Here is a 25,951-nt window from a genome sequence, read left to right as displayed (position 1 = left end):
AAAGTAGAAGAAAAAACTTTATGATTATCTCAACATATGCTAAAAATGCTATTAAAATTCATCTGATATTTTTAATAAAAGCTATGAGTAAAGCAGGGTTATTCAATGAGTGCTAGGTACTGCTCAAAGGATTTTAACATGTATTTTGTTATTTAAACTTCACATATTTAACCTTCAGAGACAAATGCTGTTATTCCCATTTTATTCTTTAGGGCAAATGTCTAGTAGGGGGATCCTGAGTCATATAGTGATTATATATTTAACTTATAAGAATCTGATAAAGTGGTTTACAAGTTGGCCATACCATTTTGCATTCCCACCAGCAATATTCCAAGCATTGTTCCAGCAATGTCCCACCAGCAATTCTTATCAAGTCTGTAACTTGTATTTTCATTCTCTTAACAATGTCTTTTGCAAAGCAAAATATATTTCAATTCAATGAAGTCCAATTTATCTTTTTCTTTTATGCATGATGTTAGTATTATGCTAAGAATCTGTTGCCTCATTCAAGATCTTGAAGATTTTTTATTACATTTTCTTCTAGAAGTTTTCTATTTTACAATTTGATCTATGGTCCATTCCTTACTTTATCTTCAAGCAGCAACAGTGCATCAAATCCTTCTTGTATTCTAACTCTCTGAATTCCCCTTCTCTGGGTGGTTATATTTCTTTCTTTCCAATCTTTATGAATCTTGGTGATTTTTATTGTCTTATTGCATCTACTAGGATTACCAATAAAATGCTGAATAGAAGTGGTGAGTGGATGTTGTTTAACATAGTGCTGGAAGTCCTAGCATCAGCCATCAGACAACAAAAGGAAATCAAAGGCATCAGAATTGGCAAAGAGGAAGTCAAACTTTCACTCTTCGCAGATGACATGATACTCTACATAGAAAACCCGACAGACTCCACCAGAAGCCTACTAGAACTGATCCAAGAATTCAGCCAAGTTGCAGGGTACAAAATCAACGTACAGAAATCGGTTGCATTTTTATACACCAATAATGAAGCAACAGAAAGAGAAATCAAGAAACTGATCCCATTCACAATTGCACAAAAAACCATAAAATACCTCGGAATAAACCTAACCAAGGATACAAGAGATCTGTATGATGAAAACTATAGAAAACTTATGAAGGAAATTGAAGAAGACACAAAGAAATGGAAAAACATTCCATGCTCATGGATAGGAAGAATAAATATAGTTAAGATGTCATTACTACCTAAAGCACTCTACACATTCAATGCAATTCCAATCAAAATTGCACCAGCATACTTCTCAAAACTAGAACAAACTATCCAAAAATTTGTATGGAACCACAAAAGACCCCGAATAGCCAAAGTAATACTGAAAAATAAAACCAAAACGGGAGGTATCACCATCCCAGACTTCAGCCTCTACTACAAAGCTGTCATCCTCAAGACAGTATGGTATTGGCACAAAAACAGACACATAGACCAATGGAACAGAATTGAGAACTCAGAAGTGGACCCAAAAGTATACAGCCAACTGATCTTTGACAAAGCAGGAAAGAATATCCAATGGAAAAAAGACAGCCTTTTTAACAGATGGTGTTGGGAGAACTGGACAGCAACATGCAGAAGAATGAAACTAGATCATTTTCTCACACCATGCACAAAAATCAACTCAAAATGGATAAAGGACCTGAACGTGAGACAGGAAACTATCAACACCCTAGAGGAGAAAGCAGGAAACAACCTCCTTGACCTCCACCGCAGCAACTTCTTACTTGACACATCCCCAAAAGCAAGGGAATCAAGAGCAAAAATAAACTGTTGGGACCTCATCAAGATTAAAAGCTTCTGCACAGCCAAGGAAACAACCCAGAAAATTAATAGGCAACCAACGGAATGGGAAAAGATAGTTGCAAATGACATATCAGATAAAGGGTTAATATCCAGAATCTATAAGGAACTCACCAAACTACACGCCCGAAAAACAAACAACCCAGTGAAGAAATGGGCAGAAGACATGAACAGACACTTCTCCAAAGAGGACATCCAGATGGCCAACAGACACATGAAACGATGCTCAGCATCCCTCCTCATCAGGGAAATACAAATCAAAACCACACTGAGATACCACCTCACGCCAGTCAGAGTGGCTAAAATGAGCAAATCAGAGAACTCTAGATGCTGGCGAGGATGTGGAGAAACGGGCACCCTCCTGCACTGTTGGTGGGAATGTAAACTGGTACAGCCCCTCTGGAAAACAGTGTGGAGGTTCCTCAGGAAACTAACAATAGAACTCCCTTATGACCCAGCAATAGCACTGCTAGGAATTTACCCAAGGGATACAGAAATGCTGAGGCATAGGAGCACATGTACCCCAATGTTCATAGCAGCACTCTCCACAATAGCTAAAACATGGAAAGAGCCTAAGTGTCCATCAACAGATGAATGGATCAAGAAGATGTGGTTTATCTATACCATGGAATACTACATGGCAATGAGAAACAATGAAATCTGGCCATGTGTAGCAACATGGATGGACCTTGAGGGTGTTATGCTGAGCGAAATAAGTCAGGCAGAGAAGGACAAATATCATATGTTTGCACGTATAGGAGGATTAGGAGGAACTTGACGGAGGAACAAGGGGGAGAAGAAGGGCGGAAATGGTGGGGGAAAGGGAGAGAGGCAAACCATGAGAGACTCTTGAATGCTGACAAAAACTGAGGACTGATGGATGTGGGGGGGAGTGGGGGATGGGCATGGAGGAGGGCACTTTGGGGATGAGCACTGAGTGTTATGTAGAAACTAATTTGACAATAAACTATTTGTAAAAAAAAAAAAAAAAAAAGAAGTGGTGAGTGGATATTCTTGACACATTCCTGGTATTAGGAAGAAAATATTCAGTCTTTCACTATTAAATATGTTGTTAGCTATGGGTTTTTGTAGATGCCCCTTATCAGTTTAAGGATGTTTCCTTCTATTACTAGTTTGCTAGTTTTTTTTTTTTTTAACATGAATGAAAATTGTTTTTTTGCCAAGTGCTTTGCTTGCATCAATTGATATGATCATGTTTTTCTTTAACCTCTTAATACGATAGGTTTCATTGATTGACATTAGAATATTGGACCTGTTTTGCATTCCTAGGGTCAATCTCATAGAGTTGCAATGTTTAGTTTCTTTTTTTTCACATATTGCTGGATTTGATTTGTTAATATTTTATTGAAAACTTTTGCATCCCTGGTCATCTAAGATTTTTGTTTATAATTTAACTTTCTTGTGATGTTATTGTCTGGCTTTGATATTTGAGTAACCTGGACACTTAAAATAAATTCAAAAATGTTTCTTCCTTTTCTATCTTGGAAGAGATTATTTATAATTAGTTTTATATCCTCTTCCAAAGAATAATTTGCCACTGAAAACATCTGGGCCTTTTTAAGAAGATTTTAAACTATGAATTCTATTTCTTTAATGGATATAGGATAGTTCACTGTATTTTTTTCTGAATGGTTTTTGGCAGCTTGCCAAGGATTGTTACATTTCATTTATTTTGTTGAATTTATGTTCATAGAGTTGTTCATAGTATTCTCTAGTTATCCTTTATGATCTGTCATGATATTCCCCTTTCATTTTTGATATCGGTGATTTGCATCTTTTCTCTTTGTTTTTGTTAGACTGGCTAAAAATTGATCAGTGTTATTTATCTTTTTAAAGAACCAGATTTGGGTTATTGATTTTTATCTATTGTTCTTCTATTATCAATTTCTTTGATTTATGCACGAATCTTTTATTATCATTCCTTTTCCTTGCTTTGCTTTCTTAATCTTCTAATTCTGAGAGATTAAAGTGTTGATTTGAGAACTTCCTTGTCTTCTAATATAAGCATTTAGTGCAACAAATATTTTTGAACACTGTTTTAGTTGCATCTCACAAGTTTTGGTATGTTGTATTTTCATTTTCCTCTACATTTCAAGATATTTTCTAATTTCCCTTGAAATTTTTTGAAGTTTTTGTCTTTGAACCATAGATTGTTTAGAATTGTGTTGTTTAATTTCTAAGTATTTGAAAAATTTCCAGTTATATTTATGCTATTTATTTCTAGATTAATTCCATATGATCAGAGCACATCATATGATTTCTTTTTTTTAATGTTTTATTTATCTTTGAGAGAGAGACAGTGTAAGCAGGTGAAGGAAGGTCAGAGAAAGAGGGAGACACAGAATCCAAAGACAAGCTCCAGGCTCTGAGCTGTCAGCACAGAGCCTGATATGGGGCTCAAACCCACAAACTGTAAGATCATGACCTGAGCCAAAGCCGGATGCTTAACCAACTGAGCTACCCAAGTGCCCTATATGATTTCAATTCCCTTAAATTTGTAAGGTTTGTTTTATGAACTGAAATATTGCTTATCTTGCTGTTTCTGTGTTCACTTGAAAAGAATATGTACTGTGCTGCTGTTGGGTGGAGTGTTCTATAAATGTCAATTAAATTCAGTGGTTAACGGTATTGTTCAGTTCTTCTGTTTTCTTGTTGATTATCTATATACTTGTGATATCTAAGTATCCCCAATTACTTAGGGAGGAGTATTGCAGTTTCCAACTAAGTGTGGATTTGCCTATTTTTCCTTCTGGAGGTACTCACTTTTGCTTCATGTATTTTAAGGATATGTTATTAGGTGTATACATATTTTATATAGTCATCTTTTTGGTAAGTTGAATCTTTTACCATTATATAATGTCCTCTTTATCCTTGAGAAATTATCTTGTTCTGAAGACAATTTTGTCTGATATTAATATAACCACTCCAGCTGTGGTTTAGTGTTTGCATCGTACATATTTTTGTAACATATTTTCCATTTTTTAAATATAACCTACTTATATTTTTATACTTAAAGTGTGTTTCCTATATCAGCATATAGTTAAGCCTAATTTATTTATTTATTTATTTATGTATTTATGTATTTACAAATAGTTTATTGTCAAGTTAATTTCCATTTAACACCCAGTGCTCATCCCCACAAGTGCCCTCCTCCATGTCCATTACCCTACTCCCATCAGTCCTCAGTCTGTTCTTAGCATTCAAGAGTCTCTCATGGTTTGCCTCTCTCCCTCTCCCCCACTATTTCCCCCTTTTCCTCCCCCACGGTCCTCCGGTAAGTTCCTCCCAATCCTCCTATATGTGCAAACATATAGTATTTGTCCTTCTCTGCCTGACTTATTTCGCTCAGCATAACACCCTCAAGTTCGATCCATGCTGCTACACGTGGCCAGATTTCATTCTTTCTCATTGCCATATAGTATTCCATCGTATAGATAAACCACATCTTCTTGATCCATTCATCCGTTGATGGACACTTAGGCTCTTTCCATGTTTTGGCTATTGTTGAGAGTGCTGCTATGAACATTGGGGTACATATAGTTGAGCCTAATTTTTATCCACTTTATCTTTTTTTTAAATTGATTTCTTCATACCATTTAAATTGAGTATAATTATTGATATTCTAAGATTTAGATCTATCATCTTATCACTAGTTTTCTGTTTGTTCCTTTCTTTTTTTCTTCTTGCTCTCCTGCCTTCTTTGGGACAACTCAAACAAGTTTGAATTTGTTGTGTACTTCACATCATATATTTAATTTCTTACTATATCTCTTTGTTTAGATTCTTTTAGTGGTTGATCTAGAAATTACAATATAAAAAGTTAAATTTCACAGTCTACTTTGAACTAATATTTTATTATTTGAGGTAGAATATAAAAAACTTACCACCTTACAGGTTACCCACTCTCCTTTTTGAAAACTCCATAAGACAATGTTAAAATTTTTCTTACAATCATGTATATTTGAAATATATTAAGAGAAAAAATATTCTCTATTATATTAAAGAGATGTTATCATTTTTGTTGCTCTTTCCTCATTTCTGTTGTTCAAAGTTTTCCTCTAATATAATTTCCCTTCCATCTGAAGCAACTTCTTTGGCTTTTTTAAAGAGTAAGTCTGTTGGTGAAAAATTTTATTCTAATTTTTGTACAAATTGGATAATTTATAATAATCTATCTTCAAGTTCATGGACTCTTTCATCTGTGATTGTGTTTTCAGGTCTAAAATTTCCATTTCTCTCTTTCTTGTACCTTCTATTTCTCTGCTGATTCTTTTCAGTTTTCCATTTGTTTACATTGTGTTTGCTCTTCCTGGAGCATGGTAGAACAATAGCTGCTAAAGTCTTGATCTATTCACTCCAAAATCTGTATCATCTTGGGATTAGTATCTGTTGATTGTCCTTTCCCTTGTGAGATATTACGATTTTTCTGTTTTTCATATGGTGAATAATTTTGGATTTATCCTGGAAATTTAATATTATATTAAGTGACCCTGCATCTATCCATGTTACATGACATATGACTTTCTTATGGAGAATGGTGATACTGTGTTTTACCAGGCAATTAACCACATTAGGTCCAAGACACAAGTCTTACCAGACTTCTGTTGTTGGTGCTTTCACTGTCAGTTGTTTCAAAGTCTTTGCAGTGTATTCAGAGCTGTCCTGCATGTGCCAGGCATTGGATCTGTGCCATCCAGTGTCCAATCTGAAATCTGAGTGATTCTCTATTTTGTAGCTCATTTCTCAAAGCCTTTGGTGTGCTATTTAGGGTCAGATATATGCATACACAATTTGGAGATGAGATCCAAAATTTACACACAATTTTACTGGATCACTTTCTTGTACTCTCTCCACCCTACAGTTTCCTCCAGAGGGCTTTCATTTCCCTATATTACATGTCTCCCATAATTTTTTCCCATAATATTTTGCCTGCATCAGATCTCAAGCAGTGAGAGGATTAAGAGAGAGAAAAAAAATTCAATGGGAATTTTTCCCAAGGTCTCAGGACCTCAGTTTTTCTATTGGGAATTTTAGGATCCTGCCCAACTGCTACCACCATCACCACCACTGTTGCTTCAGGATTGTCTGGCATTGGGATGAGACAGAATGAAATAAACAACAAAAACAAACCCATTCTTCTGATACACAGGGGTCTCCTTCCCTGTTCCTTGTGCTCAAAACAGAGAATTTCTCTTGCAGTTCTTCCTTGTTGCATAATTCTGGCCTTTCAACTGCTTTTGGGTCTAGGTCAAGTTATTCCAGAGAAGAAAAAGAAATAGGAAATTCACTGCTGGTTTGATAGTACATACTCTGAATTCTGTATGCCTTCCCCAATCTGTCTGCTACTATTTACTTTTAAGAGCCCTTAGATAACTGCTACATGCATTCTGTTCAGGGCTTTTAGTACATTTAATGAAAGACACACCGGGGGAGTAATATTATTACTCAATCTTGACCAGAACTGTAACCTCCCTCCATAGGCTTTTGAATAGCAAGTTTCATCTTTGAATTTAAAACCACTTTTTTTCAGAGTTGATCTATTCCCTAAAGATCCATTGATTACTTAAAGTAAGGAAATTATATTGGATCATACTTTATGATAACAGGCTAATATATTCTCTCTGATAGAGCAGAATGTTCGTTCTTTGGTAAACTTAATAAATAAGTGTAGTTTATTGATACTGATGTTCTCAAGAGCATTTGGAGAAGATAAGCAAGAACATGTCTAATGGAGAATAGCTGGCAGTGTGACGATAAAGGCTGTTATCTCTGGAACCAGGAAGATTCTATACACAGAAAGAAAGCATATTAAAGAACCCAGATGATGGGGCATCTGGATGGCTCAGTCGGTTAAGCATTCCACCTTGGCTCAGGGTGTGATCTTGTGGTTCATGACTTTGAGCCTCATCTCAGGCTCTGTGCTGACAATTCAGAGCCTGGAGTCTTCTTTGGATTCTGTGTGTGTGTGTCTCTCTCTGCCTTTCCCCACTCATGCTCTAGCTCTCTCTCTCTCTCAAAAATAAATGAACATTAAAAAATTTTTTAAATAATAAAGAACCCAGACAACATAGAAAGTAAATTTAGGAACTTCTAGTTCATATACTTGTTAGAAACCTAGGATATTTTTAGATCAACAACAATAGTTTGTGACTGTTATCCAATATCTTTAATAGAATATGTCAAGCTAGATTGATTTGAGCAATAAATATCTGGAGTTGTGAAACATGTTTTAGAAGAAACTACAGAAAATAGAACATAATTTTAAATGAGGGTTAAGGGTCAGGAATATAAAGTATAAGTCTACATTCAAATGAGTAAATTGGTTTGCTATGTTTCATGACAAGGCATTTCTGAGGTCTGTCAATTGATACAAATTAATATAAAATATTTAAATTAGTACAAAATCATTGTAAAATAATAAACTTTATACAAATTGATGAGCCAGTACATATTAAGTATCAGGTAAGATTGTAAGCAAAGCTTATGTTAAGAAGAAAATAGAAACCATGCTCTAAAAATAAACTTTCTGAGCTGTTGGATAATGGTAATGCTTTTTGTGAGCATTTTCTTTAAGAGTTTTATCACTTTGAATGCAGAAATAGGAGCTGCCTATAAAATTGATGAATCTAGTTACTACTTAAAATGAACTAAGTTCTTGGAGTGCCTGGGTAGCTCAGTAGGTTAAGCATCCATCTTTGGCTCAGGTCATGATCTTACAGTTTGTGAGTTTGAGCCCTGCATCTGGCTCTGTGCTGACAGCTGGGAGCCTGGAGCCTGCTTTGGATTCTGTGTCTCCCTCTCTCTTTGCCCCTCCCTGGTTGCACTATGTCTGTCACTCTCACAAAAATAAACAAACATTTTTAAAAAATAAAAAAATAAATAAACTAAGGGCTCCAGATACTATCTTTCTCATGTAAACTATGCTTTCACAAATTCAATTTATTAATAATATTTAAATGTTTGTACATGTGCTGTACACATATGCTACAAACAGTTAAAGACTGTTCAGATAGGAAAAGGTTCATAGTTGGTCATTTGGTATTGTTATAGCAACATTTTTTGAGCACTTACTGTGTCCCCTAAGTTCTTTATACATGCAACATTTAATTCTTGTAACAATCCAAATAGATAGGTATTCTTATTCCACTTTTACAGATAAGAAAATTGAGGCATAGAGAGGCTGACTTTATTGCTCAGAATCTCACAGCTAGTAAGAGAGGGAGGCAAGGTTGGTACCCAATACCGTCTTATCTCCAGTTTATGTGTGCCGATTTACTACATTAGTATACCAATGAGGCAAATTGTTAAACATGCATAAGACTTGGGATACTAGAAAGGAAACCCAACAGAACACAACTAGATATTGAGGAGACTAATTATCTGAATTCTTCCATTATATTAAATTGACATTTTCTTACCTCAGAAATAAAGAAAATCTGTGAGCAGGCATATTTAACTCTGCTGTTGTTAAAAAATACTGCTAAGGACAGTTCTCTCATTATATCTGTGTGTATTACTGTGATGGGTGTAATTAAAAACTTTATAGTCAGTGGGTATAAATGATAAAGAAAGCAGTCTTGTATGGCATAAAGACGAATGGGTTATAAACCGAAAATATAATTTACAATTTTAACTAAAATAATCATTGTGGAGACACTGTGCTAAGTTATTTACTCTGCAAGGGACACAGGTTAGTGTGTTAATTTTTTGTGTGATACATTGAAGAGGCTGACAAAAGGCTAACTTGGGATCCTGGATGGGGTTGGGAGATGGGCGAGAGGTGACAAATTGCTACAATTCCAAATTCCTATGGTTGAGGCAGACAAGCTTCCTCCCTTGGCTACTTTGGACCAGGGTTTAATCTCATTTACCTTTAACTGTTCTAGGTCAAAGAGAAAATCTGCACCAAGAAATTTGTGTGCTGCATAAGCAGGTCAACACAATAACTCATGATGGATGAAGATTTCCTGTGTTTGTTTTTAACAGACCTGTCTTGGTTATAAAAGCATATCTCTTTTTTCCCCAGAGGATTTGTTAATCAAGGTAGACTGCAGGCATCAGGAATAAGCTAATTTATGTAGAGCCAGAGAAGAAGGCACTACTCGGGCATCCAGGCCATGGACTCAGGCTGCCTGGCCTGCTGTCTGGCTCTGCAACCCAACAGCCCAACCCTGGGCCAGTTTGCAAGGACTTACCCACCCTAGGAGGTAGCTACTATTATTATTCCATTTTATAGATTAAAAGCTGAGCCACAGGGAGGTTATATGTCTTGCACTTTGTTAACTAGTATCTGGTACAGAATAACCACTCAATAAAACCTATTATTGTTTGGAATGTTAGCAGACAAAATCTAGAAGCTATAGAAATTATCTTGCTGAGGGCACTTTCTAATGCTGTCAGGAATATGAGTTCTATATTGCTCTGGTGTGTAAAGCTTTCTGTACTGTGGTTGAGATATTTTGAAGCATTCCTATATGTCGGGGGGAGGCAGTAAAGGTTTGCACTGTGGGATAGGTTCCGTTATCATGTGCTTTGTTAGCTCCATGTAGTGCCCTACCCTAACCCAAGGATGGGGCTACCAACCCAAAACAGTTACCATTGCCAGAGAATTCTGCTCTGTTGGTATCTGAGGCTTTATTTGTAAGCATGTGTGATCATTTGGTGGATAATCCTGTTTACTGGCTTCTGTGAAGCAAAGCCTGATACCTTTGATCTCTTTTGTTTCCTGGCTAACAGCAAAGCTAATCCTTGGAGACTGAGGGCTGGGTTTTCCTCACCACCAATATTAATGTATTCTGCAGAAAGGAGGAGATCCGGATTCTAATCAAGAAACCATTCTTCTTTCTTTTACACGGAAACCTCCAAAATAATACTACAGGAATCTAGTTTTTTTCTCTAGAATTCTGAGAAACAAAGTTCTGTGATTTATTTCAAATGCTGCTTTAAGAATATTTTATTATTTTCTAAAAGAAAATAAAATAGCTTTAGGACAAGAAGTTTGAATGTGCTTAAGATAAAACTTAATGAAGAATTTGTTTCATATGTAAAGATCATTCTGAATTTCTCAAAGCACAGGATCGTTGCTGTTTTAAAGTCACTTCCATCAAAGTGCAATATATATTAATACTATCAATTGTTACCTTATATAAAACATTTTATCTGCATCCTACTGTGGCAGTTTGAGGCTAAATGGAAAATTTTATAGAGGTAAAACTAACTCAAGTACATACCTAATAATTTAAAAGAAAAGATGTAGAATTAAAAGAACTCAAGAAAGAAAGGCAATGTAAAGTGTATAAATAAACTGTATGCCAAGTGAAGATGTCTGAGTTTATTCAATATCACCTTCACATTTCTGCTTTTTGGGCTTTCCATTCTTGTCATTTTATTAAAGCTCCGATTTACTTACGTTCTGGTATTTTATGGAAAAAGTCTGACATGAAAGTTAGTTAATGAAAGTTAGTTAGTTGGTTAATGAGATGTTGCTCTGTAAACAAGAAAAGCTTTGATAAATATAGTCTAAATAATGGACAACTATCATTTAAAAGCTATGATGGAACTGAAGATTTCTTTGATAACATTGTAAATAATGACAGGGAAGTGAAGCATATGATGATGGTATCATTAATACATGATTGAACCAAATTTATGTCACACTTGTGTGTGCATTTGTACACAATTAACTTGTGTTCCTATTCTTTAATGTTTATTCCATTATATTCTATTTCCCTCCCCTCCCATTAATCAATGCACTGTGACTTTTCCTTCTCAAGTTAGCCCCTGCCTTCCTCCAGTACAGGTAAAAAGAGTTTAAACCCAAGGCTTAGGTGTGCCTGGCTCTGGGCAATCCCAGTCAAATCTGGAAGTATTTATTATCAGCCTCATCTTCACTTGGGGTTAGGAAGTCTAAAGTAGTGGTTCTTCTTTTTTTTTTTAATGTTTTTTAGTGTTTTATTTATTTCTGAGAGAGAGAGACAGCGTAAGCAGGGGAGGGTCAGAGAGAGAGGGAGACACAGAATCTGAAACAGGCTCCAGGCTCTGAGCTGGCAGTCAGCACACAGCCCGATGCGGGTCTTGAACCCGCAAACCATGAAATTATGACCTGAGCTGAAGTCGGACGCTTAACCAACTGAGCCACCCAGGCACCCCTAAACTAGTGGTTCTTAAGATGTGATCTTGGAACCAGCAGCATTAGCATTGCCTAGAATGTAGTAAAATTCATTAGGCCCTGGCCCAGATCTATTAGGTCAGAAACTCTGAGGGGATTAATTAGCCCTCCAGGTGATTCTGACACTCAAGTTTGAAAGTCTCATCTTGTTCTTATTGCCTTGTATCCTGTCTCTAGGTTGACTTCCTGAGTACTCACATATGTATGAATTTCAGTTTTCCTTCTCTGATTTTCTCATGACTGCATCTCTGATCTCTCTGGCTGGATTTCTGCCAATTCCAGATTTAACACTCTAGTTCCCAGCTTTGATTTCCACATTGCCTATTACACTGAAGCCCTGTCAGTTCCTTTCCCTAAATACATCACAGCTCTGCCTATAACCCTCTCCCCTCCTGGCTGGTGGCCAAATCTGGTCTTGAATTGGGCCATTTGGAGCTAATTCCCTCTGGGGCCTCTGCATGATTTGACACCCCCTGCTGTTCTCCCCGTCCGCCCCCCCCCCCCTCCATCAGGCCATAATAATGCTGGCCTAAGCTGACCTCCAGACCTCTCACCTGGGGATGCTTTGGTTGACATCACTATCCTTCCTTATTAGGCCCTGTTGTATAACCTGGATAACCATTCTAACCTTCCTAAAGCCTCATTATTATACTGTCCTCTCCCTGCTGTTCTGGATATCAAGAGAGTGCATAAGCTATGACATCTATTCAAAATCAATGGATACCTTTAGAAAACACTATAGGAGAGTTACATAAACACTTTAGGGATAAAACATGCTCCTGATTTAGGGATATCTTCAGGGTAAAGAAAGACAACAGTAGAAAATAAGTTACATTTGAATTACTTTGGGAAAATGTTGATATCATCACTTCATGTTCTGAATATTCTAATTTACCTGATGGGGTAGTTAATACTTTTCTCTTGTGGGGATTAGTATCCTCTAACGTTTCTTTTCCAAGCCCTAATATTTCCATGCATGGATCCACATACTGAAATTTATTTTCTAGAAACCTGAACACACCACTATCATGCTAACAGTTCATTGGGGACCTAGTGCTGAGGGTTTAATGCAATATGTGTGCTCATCCATAGGCGCCTACAGGTAGCTACTACTGTGAAGGAAATTGCAGGTCACATTTATATGCCTAGAAAATAATTCAACAAGCATTTCAAAACACTCTCCATTCACCTTTGGTCAAAGCCCTTTTATGTGTGTAGCAATAGTCATAGTACTTCAAGAAGTTCGTTATTTCCTTGAATTTGTTTTAACACATGGCCACTTGACCCAGTTTAAGCCTAAGCTCTCTCATACTAAAACTCTGAGTCCTGTTTCTGCTTCCTATTTGTCAAATGGATAGAAAATTATCAGTGAGTGCTTAACAAAAAGTAATTTACATTGTGGTTATATTCATTTAATGTTTCATGGAGCAATTATTTATTTAATAGGAATCCTGTCTGAAAGAATCTTCTTAGAAGTCATTTGCCAGTCAGATGGATCTTTTCCTGTTAGACGTGACTGGTATGGAATTGTCTTATAGAGACTGGGTGAGGACCAGGGAGGGGTTGCACAATCATCAAGGTATATGGCATTGAGACATTAAATGTGATTTGCCTAAAGCACTGTTACATCCTGGGATATGATAATGAGAACCTAAGTCAAAAATATACTTAAATAAAGACAACAACACTTTAAAACAGATTTCCCATTTTTACAACTGGCACTAGCTATCCATTTTAATAAAATTTCCACCTTGTCTACTACACTAGAGCCCTGTCAGTTCCCTAATACATCACAGCCCTGCCTTTAACCCTCCTCTTGCCTGGCTGGTGGCCAGGTCTGGTCTGGAATCAGTTGGAGTTAATTCCCTCTGGGTCATCTCCATGATCTGACAGTCCCATGCTGTGCCACCCAGGAGGCCATAATAATGCTGGGCTTAAGCTAATGTCCATACTCCTCACCTGTGGATGCTACCACTATCAATGGATGCCACTATCTACTATCAACAAATCAATGGATGCCACTATCCATCCACTATCTATATACTTTAGATTTATAGCAATCATCTTCCAGGCACTTCTTGGAGGGTCTGTGACTGAAGCTTCATTGCCTTTTCCTTTGAGAAGCCATCTAACTTGTGTCTATAGGATCCCTCTCACTAAGCATATTGTTCACTAATCAAATATATTTAAGTATTTCCTGTGTCCCTAATTCTATCCTAAGTGCTGTGAGGAATTATAAACAAAACAAATATACTTTCTCTTTGGTATTACAGATTTTTCTGTATAAATCCTATTGAATTGTGAGTATCTTGAGGACAAGACCTGTGTATTTCTCATTTTTGTGAACTGCAAAGCATACTACACTGTATTCAATAAATACTGTTGAATGGAAGAATTCATAGATAAATAAATTCCTCTCTAGAGACAGACTGCAAGCAGACATCACCCTGAGATTTCTAGGACTCTTTGAAAAGTCATTTCAGTTGGTGATAGGTCTAGGAGAGGACAGACTGTTTTACCCTGTGAATGAAAGTTAACTTTACCCCAGGGAACGTTAATGTACAGACCTGCCAGTGTACTCCTGACCAAATCAGCAACACCAAAAATGAAACAGTGCAGCAATGCTGCATAATGACATCTTTTGCTAAACGGAGCCACTCACCTGATCTGAAGCCAAGTCAGCATCGGGGTCGTTCCTCCTCCAAACACCCAGACTGTGAAGAACACGAGGAGCAGGGTGGTGGTAAACATCATTTGCTTGGGCTGAGATTCTGTGTCCCGAATAGCTAAGGCAAATGCTATTGCTCCTCGCAAACCTTACAGGAGGAACCAAGAAACACAAGAGAAACTGAACATCTGCATGAAGCTCATTCTCAGTTTACTAAATTTATCTTTATGATTTTCTAACAAACACAATTAATTTTTAAAATTAAACATTTTGAGATAACTATAGAATTACATGCTGTCGTGAGGATAGAGACTTATCGTGTGGTCTCCCCCCACTTTCTCCCTAATGAAAGCTTCTTGCAAAGCAAGCACAATATCACAACCAGGATTTTATTGTTGATTCGGGTCAAGATACAGTACATTCCCAGCACACTAACATCCCTCATGTTGCCCTTTTTTAACCACATCTACTTCCCTCCCACACACTCCCTCCTTAACTTCTGGCAACCGGTAATGAAGTCTCCATTTCTATAACTTTGCCATTTCAAGAATCAAATGCAATCATGAATTGTGTAGTTTTTTTGGAATTGGCCTTTTTCACTCAGAATAATTCTCTGGACATTCCTCCAGGTTGCTTAACATCAATAGTTTGTTCTTTTTTATTGTTGAATAGTATTCCATGGTAGGGATGTTCCACAGTTTGTTTAATCATTTATCTGGTAAAGGACATCTGGGTTGTTTCTAGTTTTATGGCTATTCCAAAAAGGGCTGATGTGTATAAAACATAAGTTTCATTGCTCTGATGTAGATGCCAAGGAGTGTAATCACTGATTGCATACTTACAAAAGAAATTATTAAACTGCTTGCCAGAGTAGCTATATACCATTTATATTCCCACCAGAAATATACAGGTCATACAGTTTCTCTGCATCCTCGTCAGCATTTAATGTTGTCACTATTTTTAAATCTTAGTCATTCTAATAGGTGAGTGGTAATAGCTTTACTGTGGTTATAATTTGCATTTTTCTTTTTTAAAAATTATTTATTTATTTTTGGGAGAGTGCAAGCAGGGGAGGGACAGAGAGAGGGGGACAGAGAATGGAGTGGGCTCTGTACTGACAGGCTGACAGCAGTGAGCCCGATGTGGGGCTCGAACTCACAAACCATGAGATCATGACCTGAGCCAAAGTCGGATGCTCAACCAACTGAGCCACCCAGGTGCCTCAATAATCTTCATTTTTCTAATAACTGATGGTGTTGAATATTTTTTAATGTACCTAGTTGTTATCTTTATGCCCTCTTGGGTGAAATAGCCCTTCACGTTTTTATCTCATTCTTTACTTGAGTTGTTGGATCTTTGATTGTTGAGTTTTGAGAGTTCTTTATATATTCTTTAAAAAAAATTCTTAATGCTTATCTATTTTTGAGAGAGAGACAGTGTGCAAGTAGGGGAGGGGCAGAGAGTGAGGGAGACACAGAATCTGAAGCTCCAGAGTCTGAGCTATCAGGACAGAACCCAACACAAGGCTCTAACCCATGAACCGCAAGATAATGACCTGAGCTAAGGTAGGCCACTTAACCCACTGAGCCACCCAGGCGCCCCTATATATTCTAGATACTATCCTTTGTTGGGATATATAGTTTGCAAATATTTCCTCCCCCTTTGTGGCTTTTTATTAGTGAAGTCTAATCTGTAGATCTTCCTTTTAGGAATCATGTGTTTGGAGTCAAGTCTAAGACTTCTTCACTTAGCTCTAGGTCCTAAAGGTTTTCCCCTATGTTTAAAAAATTTGTAAAAGTTGTATAGCTTTATATATTACACTTAAGTCCATGATCATTTGAATTAATTTTTGTATAAGGAATGAAATTTAGGTTTAGGTTCTACTTTTTTTTTTTTTTTTTTTTGCCTATGGATGTTTTAATTTTTTATTGNTTTGTTAATCAAGGTAGACTGCAGGCATCAGGAATAAGCTAATTTATGTAGAGCCAGAGAAGAAGGCACTACTCGGGCATCCAGGCCATGGACTCAGGCTGCCTGGCCTGCTGTCTGGCTCTGCAACCCAACAGCCCAACCCTGGGCCAGTTTGCAAGGACTTACCCACCCTAGGAGGTAGCTACTATTATTATTCCATTTTATAGATTAAAAGCTGAGCCACAGGGAGGTTATATGTCTTGCACTTTGTTAACTAGTATCTGGTACAGAATAACCACTCAATAAAACCTATTATTGTTTGGAATGTTAGCAGACAAAATCTAGAAGCTATAGAAATTATCTTGCTGAGGGCACTTTCTAATGCTGTCAGGAATATGAGTTCTATATTGCTCTGGTGTGTAAAGCTTTCTGTACTGTGGTTGAGATATTTTGAAGCATTCCTATATGTCGGGGGGAGGCAGTAAAGGTTTGCACTGTGGGATAGGTTCCGTTATCATGTGCTTTGTTAGCTCCATGTAGTGCCCTACCCTAACCCAAGGATGGGGCTACCAACCCAAAACAGTTACCATTGCCAGAGAATTCTGCTCTGTTGGTATCTGAGGCTTTATTTGTAAGCATGTGTGATCATTTGGTGGATAATCCTGTTTACTGGCTTCTGTGAAGCAAAGCCTGATACCTTTGATCTCTTTTGTTTCCTGGCTAACAGCAAAGCTAATCCTTGGAGACTGAGGGCTGGGTTTTCCTCACCACCAATATTAATGTATTCTGCAGAAAGGAGGAGATCCGGATTCTAATCAAGAAACCATTCTTCTTTCTTTTACACGGAAACCTCCAAAATAATACTACAGGAATCTAGTTTTTTTCTCTAGAATTCTGAGAAACAAAGTTCTGTGATTTATTTCAAATGCTGCTTTAAGAATATTTTATTATTTTCTAAAAGAAAATAAAATAGCTTTAGGACAAGAAGTTTGAATGTGCTTAAGATAAAACTTAATGAAGAATTTGTTTCATATGTAAAGATCATTCTGAATTTCTCAAAGCACAGGATCGTTGCTGTTTTAAAGTCACTTCCATCAAAGTGCAATATATATTAATACTATCAATTGTTACCTTATATAAAACATTTTATCTGCATCCTACTGTGGCAGTTTGAGGCTAAATGGAAAATTTTATAGAGGTAAAACTAACTCAAGTACATACCTAATAATTTAAAAGAAAAGATGTAGAATTAAAAGAACTCAAGAAAGAAAGGCAATGTAAAGTGTATAAATAAACTGTATGCCAAGTGAAGATGTCTGAGTTTATTCAATATCACCTTCACATTTCTGCTTTTTGGGCTTTCCATTCTTGTCATTTTATTAAAGCTCCGATTTACTTACGTTCTGGTATTTTATGGAAAAAGTCTGACATGAAAGTTAGTTAATGAAAGTTAGTTAGTTGGTTAATGAGATGTTGCTCTGTAAACAAGAAAAGCTTTGATAAATATAGTCTAAATAATGGACAACTATCATTTAAAAGCTATGATGGAACTGAAGATTTCTTTGATAACATTGTAAATAATGACAGGGAAGTGAAGCATATGATGATGGTATCATTAATACATGATTGAACCAAATTTATGTCACACTTGTGTGTGCATTTGTACACAATTAACTTGTGTTCCTATTCTTTAATGTTTATTCCATTATATTCTATTTCCCTCCCCTCCCATTAATCAATGCACTGTGACTTTTCCTTCTCAAGTTAGCCCCTGCCTTCCTCCAGTACAGGTAAAAAGAGTTTAAACCCAAGGCTTAGGTGTGCCTGGCTCTGGGCAATCCCAGTCAAATCTGGAAGTATTTATTATCAGCCTCATCTTCACTTGGGGTTAGGAAGTCTAAAGTAGTGGTTCTTCTTTTTTTTTTTAATGTTTTTTAGTGTTTTATTTATTTCTGAGAGAGAGAGACAGCGTAAGCAGGGGAGGGTCAGAGAGAGAGGGAGACACAGAATCTGAAACAGGCTCCAGGCTCTGAGCTGGCAGTCAGCACACAGCCCGATGCGGGTCTTGAACCCGCAAACCATGAAATTATGACCTGAGCTGAAGTCGGACGCTTAACCAACTGAGCCACCCAGGCACCCCTAAACTAGTGGTTCTTAAGATGTGATCTTGGAACCAGCAGCATTAGCATTGCCTAGAATGTAGTAAAATTCATTAGGCCCTGGCCCAGATCTATTAGGTCAGAAACTCTGAGGGGATTAATTAGCCCTCCAGGTGATTCTGACACTCAAGTTTGAAAGTCTCATCTTGTTCTTATTGCCTTGTATCCTGTCTCTAGGTTGACTTCCTGAGTACTCACATATGTATGAATTTCAGTTTTCCTTCTCTGATTTTCTCATGACTGCATCTCTGATCTCTCTGGCTGGATTTCTGCCAATTCCAGATTTAACACTCTAGTTCCCAGCTTTGATTTCCACATTGCCTATTACACTGAAGCCCTGTCAGTTCCTTTCCCTAAATACATCACAGCTCTGCCTATAACCCTCTCCCCTCCTGGCTGGTGGCCAAATCTGGTCTTGAATTGGGCCATTTGGAGCTAATTCCCTCTGGGGCCTCTGCATGATTTGACACCCCCTGCTGTTCTCCCCGTCCGCCCCCCCCCCCCTCCATCAGGCCATAATAATGCTGGCCTAAGCTGACCTCCAGACCTCTCACCTGGGGATGCTTTGGTTGACATCACTATCCTTCCTTATTAGGCCCTGTTGTATAACCTGGATAACCATTCTAACCTTCCTAAAGCCTCATTATTATACTGTCCTCTCCCTGCTGTTCTGGATATCAAGAGAGTGCATAAGCTATGACATCTATTCAAAATCAATGGATACCTTTAGAAAACACTATAGGAGAGTTACATAAACACTTTAGGGATAAAACATGCTCCTGATTTAGGGATATCTTCAGGGTAAAGAAAGACAACAGTAGAAAATAAGTTACATTTGAATTACTTTGGGAAAATGTTGATATCATCACTTCATGTTCTGAATATTCTAATTTACCTGATGGGGTAGTTAATACTTTTCTCTTGTGGGGATTAGTATCCTCTAACGTTTCTTTTCCAAGCCCTAATATTTCCATGCATGGATCCACATACTGAAATTTATTTTCTAGAAACCTGAACACACCACTATCATGCTAACAGTTCATTGGGGACCTAGTGCTGAGGGTTTAATGCAATATGTGTGCTCATCCATAGGCGCCTACAGGTAGCTACTACTGTGAAGGAAATTGCAGGTCACATTTATATGCCTAGAAAATAATTCAACAAGCATTTCAAAACACTCTCCATTCACCTTTGGTCAAAGCCCTTTTATGTGTGTAGCAATAGTCATAGTACTTCAAGAAGTTCGTTATTTCCTTGAATTTGTTTTAACACATGGCCACTTGACCCAGTTTAAGCCTAAGCTCTCTCATACTAAAACTCTGAGTCCTGTTTCTGCTTCCTATTTGTCAAATGGATAGAAAATTATCAGTGAGTGCTTAACAAAAAGTAATTTACATTGTGGTTATATTCATTTAATGTTTCATGGAGCAATTATTTATTTAATAGGAATCCTGTCTGAAAGAATCTTCTTAGAAGTCATTTGCCAGTCAGATGGATCTTTTCCTGTTAGACGTGACTGGTATGGAATTGTCTTATAGAGACTGGGTGAGGACCAGGGAGGGGTTGCACAATCATCAAGGTATATGGCATTGAGACATTAAATGTGATTTGCCTAAAGCACTGTTACATCCTGGGATATGATAATGAGAACCTAAGTCAAAAATATACTTAAATAAAGACAACAACACTTTAAAACAGATTTCCCATTTTTACAACTGGCACTAGCTATCCATTTTAATAAAATTTCCACCTTGTCTACTACACTAGAGCCCTGTCAGTTCCCTAATACATCACAGCCCTGCCTTTAACCCTCCTCTTGCCTGGCTGGTGGCCAGGTCTGGTCTGGAATCAGTTGGAGTTAATTCCCTCTGGGTCATCTCCATGATCTGACAGTCCCATGCTGTGCCACCCAGGAGGCCATAATAATGCTGGGCTTAAGCTAATGTCCATACTCCTCACCTGTGGATGCTACCACTATCAATGGATGCCACTATCTACTATCAACAAATCAATGGATGCCACTATCCATCCACTATCTATATACTTTAGATTTATAGCAATCATCTTCCAGGCACTTCTTGGAGGGTCTGTGACTGAAGCTTCATTGCCTTTTCCTTTGAGAAGCCATCTAACTTGTGTCTATAGGATCCCTCTCACTAAGCATATTGTTCACTAATCAAATATATTTAAGTATTTCCTGTGTCCCTAATTCTATCCTAAGTGCTGTGAGGAATTATAAACAAAACAAATATACTTTCTCTTTGGTATTACAGATTTTTCTGTATAAATCCTATTGAATTGTGAGTATCTTGAGGACAAGACCTGTGTATTTCTCATTTTTGTGAACTGCAAAGCATACTACACTGTATTCAATAAATACTGTTGAATGGAAGAATTCATAGATAAATAAATTCCTCTCTAGAGACAGACTGCAAGCAGACATCACCCTGAGATTTCTAGGACTCTTTGAAAAGTCATTTCAGTTGGTGATAGGTCTAGGAGAGGACAGACTGTTTTACCCTGTGAATGAAAGTTAACTTTACCCCAGGGAACGTTAATGTACAGACCTGCCAGTGTACTCCTGACCAAATCAGCAACACCAAAAATGAAACAGTGCAGCAATGCTGCATAATGACATCTTTTGCTAAACGGAGCCACTCACCTGATCTGAAGCCAAGTCAGCATCGGGGTCGTTCCTCCTCCAAACACCCAGACTGTGAAGAACACGAGGAGCAGGGTGGTGGTAAACATCATTTGCTTGGGCTGAGATTCTGTGTCCCGAATAGCTAAGGCAAATGCTATTGCTCCTCGCAAACCTTACAGGAGGAACCAAGAAACACAAGAGAAACTGAACATCTGCATGAAGCTCATTCTCAGTTTACTAAATTTATCTTTATGATTTTCTAACAAACACAATTAATTTTTAAAATTAAACATTTTGAGATAACTATAGAATTACATGCTGTCGTGAGGATAGAGACTTATCGTGTGGTCTCCCCCCACTTTCTCCCTAATGAAAGCTTCTTGCAAAGCAAGCACAATATCACAACCAGGATTTTATTGTTGATTCGGGTCAAGATACAGTACATTCCCAGCACACTAACATCCCTCATGTTGCCCTTTTTTAACCACATCTACTTCCCTCCCACACACTCCCTCCTTAACTTCTGGCAACCGGTAATGAAGTCTCCATTTCTATAACTTTGCCATTTCAAGAATCAAATGCAATCATGAATTGTGTAGTTTTTTTGGAATTGGCCTTTTTCACTCAGAATAATTCTCTGGACATTCCTCCAGGTTGCTTAACATCAATAGTTTGTTCTTTTTTATTGTTGAATAGTATTCCATGGTAGGGATGTTCCACAGTTTGTTTAATCATTTATCTGGTAAAGGACATCTGGGTTGTTTCTAGTTTTATGGCTATTCCAAAAAGGGCTGATGTGTATAAAACATAAGTTTCATTGCTCTGATGTAGATGCCAAGGAGTGTAATCACTGATTGCATACTTACAAAAGAAATTATTAAACTGCTTGCCAGAGTAGCTATATACCATTTATATTCCCACCAGAAATATACAGGTCATACAGTTTCTCTGCATCCTCGTCAGCATTTAATGTTGTCACTATTTTTAAATCTTAGTCATTCTAATAGGTGAGTGGTAATAGCTTTACTGTGGTTATAATTTGCATTTTTCTTTTTTAAAAATTATTTATTTATTTTTGGGAGAGTGCAAGCAGGGGAGGGACAGAGAGAGGGGGACAGAGAATGGAGTGGGCTCTGTACTGACAGGCTGACAGCAGTGAGCCCGATGTGGGGCTCGAACTCACAAACCATGAGATCATGACCTGAGCCAAAGTCGGATGCTCAACCAACTGAGCCACCCAGGTGCCTCAATAATCTTCATTTTTCTAATAACTGATGGTGTTGAATATTTTTTAATGTACCTAGTTGTTATCTTTATGCCCTCTTGGGTGAAATAGCCCTTCACGTTTTTATCTCATTCTTTACTTGAGTTGTTGGATCTTTGATTGTTGAGTTTTGAGAGTTCTTTATATATTCTTTAAAAAAAATTCTTAATGCTTATCTATTTTTGAGAGAGAGACAGTGTGCAAGTAGGGGAGGGGCAGAGAGTGAGGGAGACACAGAATCTGAAGCTCCAGAGTCTGAGCTATCAGGACAGAACCCAACACAAGGCTCTAACCCATGAACCGCAAGATAATGACCTGAGCTAAGGTAGGCCACTTAACCCACTGAGCCACCCAGGCGCCCCTATATATTCTAGATACTATCCTTTGTTGGGATATATAGTTTGCAAATATTTCCTCCCCCTTTGTGGCTTTTTATTAGTGAAGTCTAATCTGTAGATCTTCCTTTTAGGAATCATGTGTTTGGAGTCAAGTCTAAGACTTCTTCACTTAGCTCTAGGTCCTAAAGGTTTTCCCCTATGTTTAAAAAATTTGTAAAAGTTGTATAGCTTTATATATTACACTTAAGTCCATGATCATTTGAATTAATTTTTGTATAAGGAATGAAATTTAGGTTTAGGTTCTACTTTTTTTTTTTTTTTTTTTGCCTATGGATGTTTTAATTTTTTATTGAATAGCTTTTGCAATTTTGTTAAAATTCAGTTGTGTAGGGGCGCCTGGGTGGCTTAGTCGGTTAAGCGTCCGACTTTCGATTAGGTCATGATCTCGCAGTTCGTGGGTTCGAGCCCCGAGTTGGGCTCTGTGCTGACTGCCCGCTCAGAGCCTGGAGACTGTTTCAGAGTCTGTGACTCCCTCTCTCTCTGATCCTCCCCTACTCATGCTCTCTCTCCCTCCTAGAAATAAATAAAAAACATTAAAAAAAAATTAAAAAAAAATTGGGTATATTTGTGTGGATCAATTCCTGGGTTTTCTATTCTGTTCCATTTATCTATGTCTCTGTCCCTTATCTAATAGCACTCCAACTTGATTACTGTAAATATATAGTAGGCCTTAATACTGGATAGAACTATTCTTACATTTTATATTTGCAATTGTTTTTAACTATTCCAAGTCTTTTGCTTTTCCATAAGGTTTTAGAATAATATTGCCTATATCTACAAAAATATCTTTCTGGGCACAATTACTTTTTAAAAATCAAATGTGTGAGATAGTAAGAAAAAACAAGCTTATGGACCACTGAAACTAATAAATAACTAAATAATGTTTAAGAATTATGTTAGCCTGAGTACATGCTATTATACTGTCCATAATCTAAACAAACTATTAAACCTGCTTTTTTCTTGTTTTTTCCTTATAATAATAAGCTCAGTGAAATTTTATGAATCCACATTAAACATATTTACAAGAAGTATGTTAAAATTTCAAATCAAAAGTGTGACGATACAAGTAAAAACAGAGATTAAGGCTTTGAAAAAGAATAAGAAAAAGCACAAATTGTAAAGTAAAAAAGTTAAAATGGAAGGTCTCCCTTGGGTAACACAAGACTTGCAAGACATTTTTGGCCCTGTTATCAAGTAACAGGTCATATAAACATTTATAAGGACAACAAGAATAAGTCAAAGAGGTAGGGATTTGGTTGTTTTTATAAGAAAGTTGGAATTGTGTACATAAGATTTCAGTGGTCTACTTATTATATTTGCTCTATCTAACTTTCCAAATTTTTATTCATGCATTAAAAGAGCTTTAGAAATTGGACACAGGGGGGATGCCTGGGTGGCTCAGTTGGTTGAATGTCTGACTTTTGGTTTTGGCTCAGGTCATGATCAATCCATTCAGGAGTTTAAGTCCTGCATTGGGCTCTGACAGCATGGAGCCTGCTTGGGATCATCTCTCTCCCTCTCTCTCTGCCCCTCCCCCACTCATGCTGTCTCTGTCTCTCCCAAAATAAATAAATAAACTTAAAAAAAAGAAAGAAATTGTACACAGGGTAGGATGAAGAAAACTATAGCCTATTTTATCCCTGACTTTCCAATATAGATATGATGTTCCTTTCTTATCTCCACACCATGAATATACAAGAGACAAGTAGCATAACACAAGATACAAAGTGTTAGGCTAGAGAGACTTAATATATTTTGCCTGAAACAAGGAAGCCTCAAAAGAGAGAGGAACATGCACTCTGATTATAAAACACCTTCAAGGAACAAAATGTAATGGAGGAAGGAAATTATTCTAAATTTCCATGTAGACAAGGAAATGGCCTGAAGATAAGGGAGATAACATTTGAAGTAGATATTAACATAAAAAAATTCTTATACATCAGAAATTCTCAACACTTGAGATGCCTGTACTCCAGAAGAAAAGTCCCCCATTAGAGATGTTCCTGCACTCAGGCCCAGCTGAGAACAAAAGAGTAGGAGTATTAATAACCCTTAATACTGGGGAATATTTCAATAATGTTCTCTCCAGGAAATACAAATGGTGTCATTAAGGAACAAAAACTAAAAGAAACTCTTGTAACAGACGTCTGTATCAGAGGAGAGAATTTATAGGTCAAGATAAAGCTTCTCACAGTATATAATCACAGTACAAGATTAGAGATAGAAGCTATCTTTTCATTTTTTCTTCTCCTCAAGCTCACATTGCTAGAAATAAAATAGCATTACCCCAATTAAGTGGTGAGAATTAGAAGTATTAAGTGATGAGACTTTAAGTATTTCTTATTTTATTGAATATTGTGCGTGTTTCAACTTTGAATTTGTGTGAGAAAGAAGAGAGTATAGACTGGAATAAAAGAAAAAAAAAGTTGTTAATATCATGCTTATTGTAAACTCTTTAAAGTTAGATATCAAGGGCAAGAAAGTTCTTAATCATTTATCTTCTTAAATAGGTTTAATGATATGTTATGTTAACTAGCATAACTAAGCTCTTAAATCTAAATTATATACGAGCAGTTCTTGGTTTAAAACTATACTCAAAAGATAGCTGTTATCTGACTTTCATAAGAGACGCATCCTATATATAAAACTTTCTATTTACAGGAGATTCAATGCAAGGATCTTTGAAGGAAAAAAAAAAGGAAAAGTTCAGCCACTGCCTTTTACTTGTGGCAAGTGTGAGATACATTGCTTAAAGGGCCAAACTTCAAAATGTTGACAAGAGGATGCCTTCTCCATATGACGATCATCTGACAAACCACAGAAACAGGATGTTTTTAGAGAGGGGATCATCTGTCTGCAGCCCTGGTCACATGTGCCACATATGGCACATG

The 25,951-nt window shown here is 37.1% G+C and overlaps 1 protein-coding gene across 1 annotated transcript in view; it reads right to left on the bottom strand.

The window, feature by feature from the left end:
* LOC120224552 (sodium/hydrogen exchanger 9-like) overlaps nucleotides 1-25,951 on the bottom strand; it is a gene marked incomplete at its 5' end in the record, with an annotated part of 402,148 nt that overhangs the window by 84,370 nt on the left and 291,827 nt on the right. The window contains 1 exon segment of the mRNA XM_039222819.1: nucleotides 21,417-21,570. Within this exon segment, the coding sequence (XP_039078750.1) occupies nucleotides 21,417-21,570 (154 nt within the window).

The sequence above is a fragment of the Hyaena hyaena genome, unplaced genomic scaffold (assembly GCF_003009895.1).
Source record: "Hyaena hyaena isolate Hyena2069 unplaced genomic scaffold, ASM300989v1 scaffold_1200, whole genome shotgun sequence".
NCBI classification, from domain to species: Eukaryota; Metazoa; Chordata; class Mammalia; order Carnivora; family Hyaenidae; genus Hyaena; species Hyaena hyaena.
Note: the sequence above shows the minus strand (reverse complement) of the source record. Positions and strands in the feature narration are given on the sequence as shown.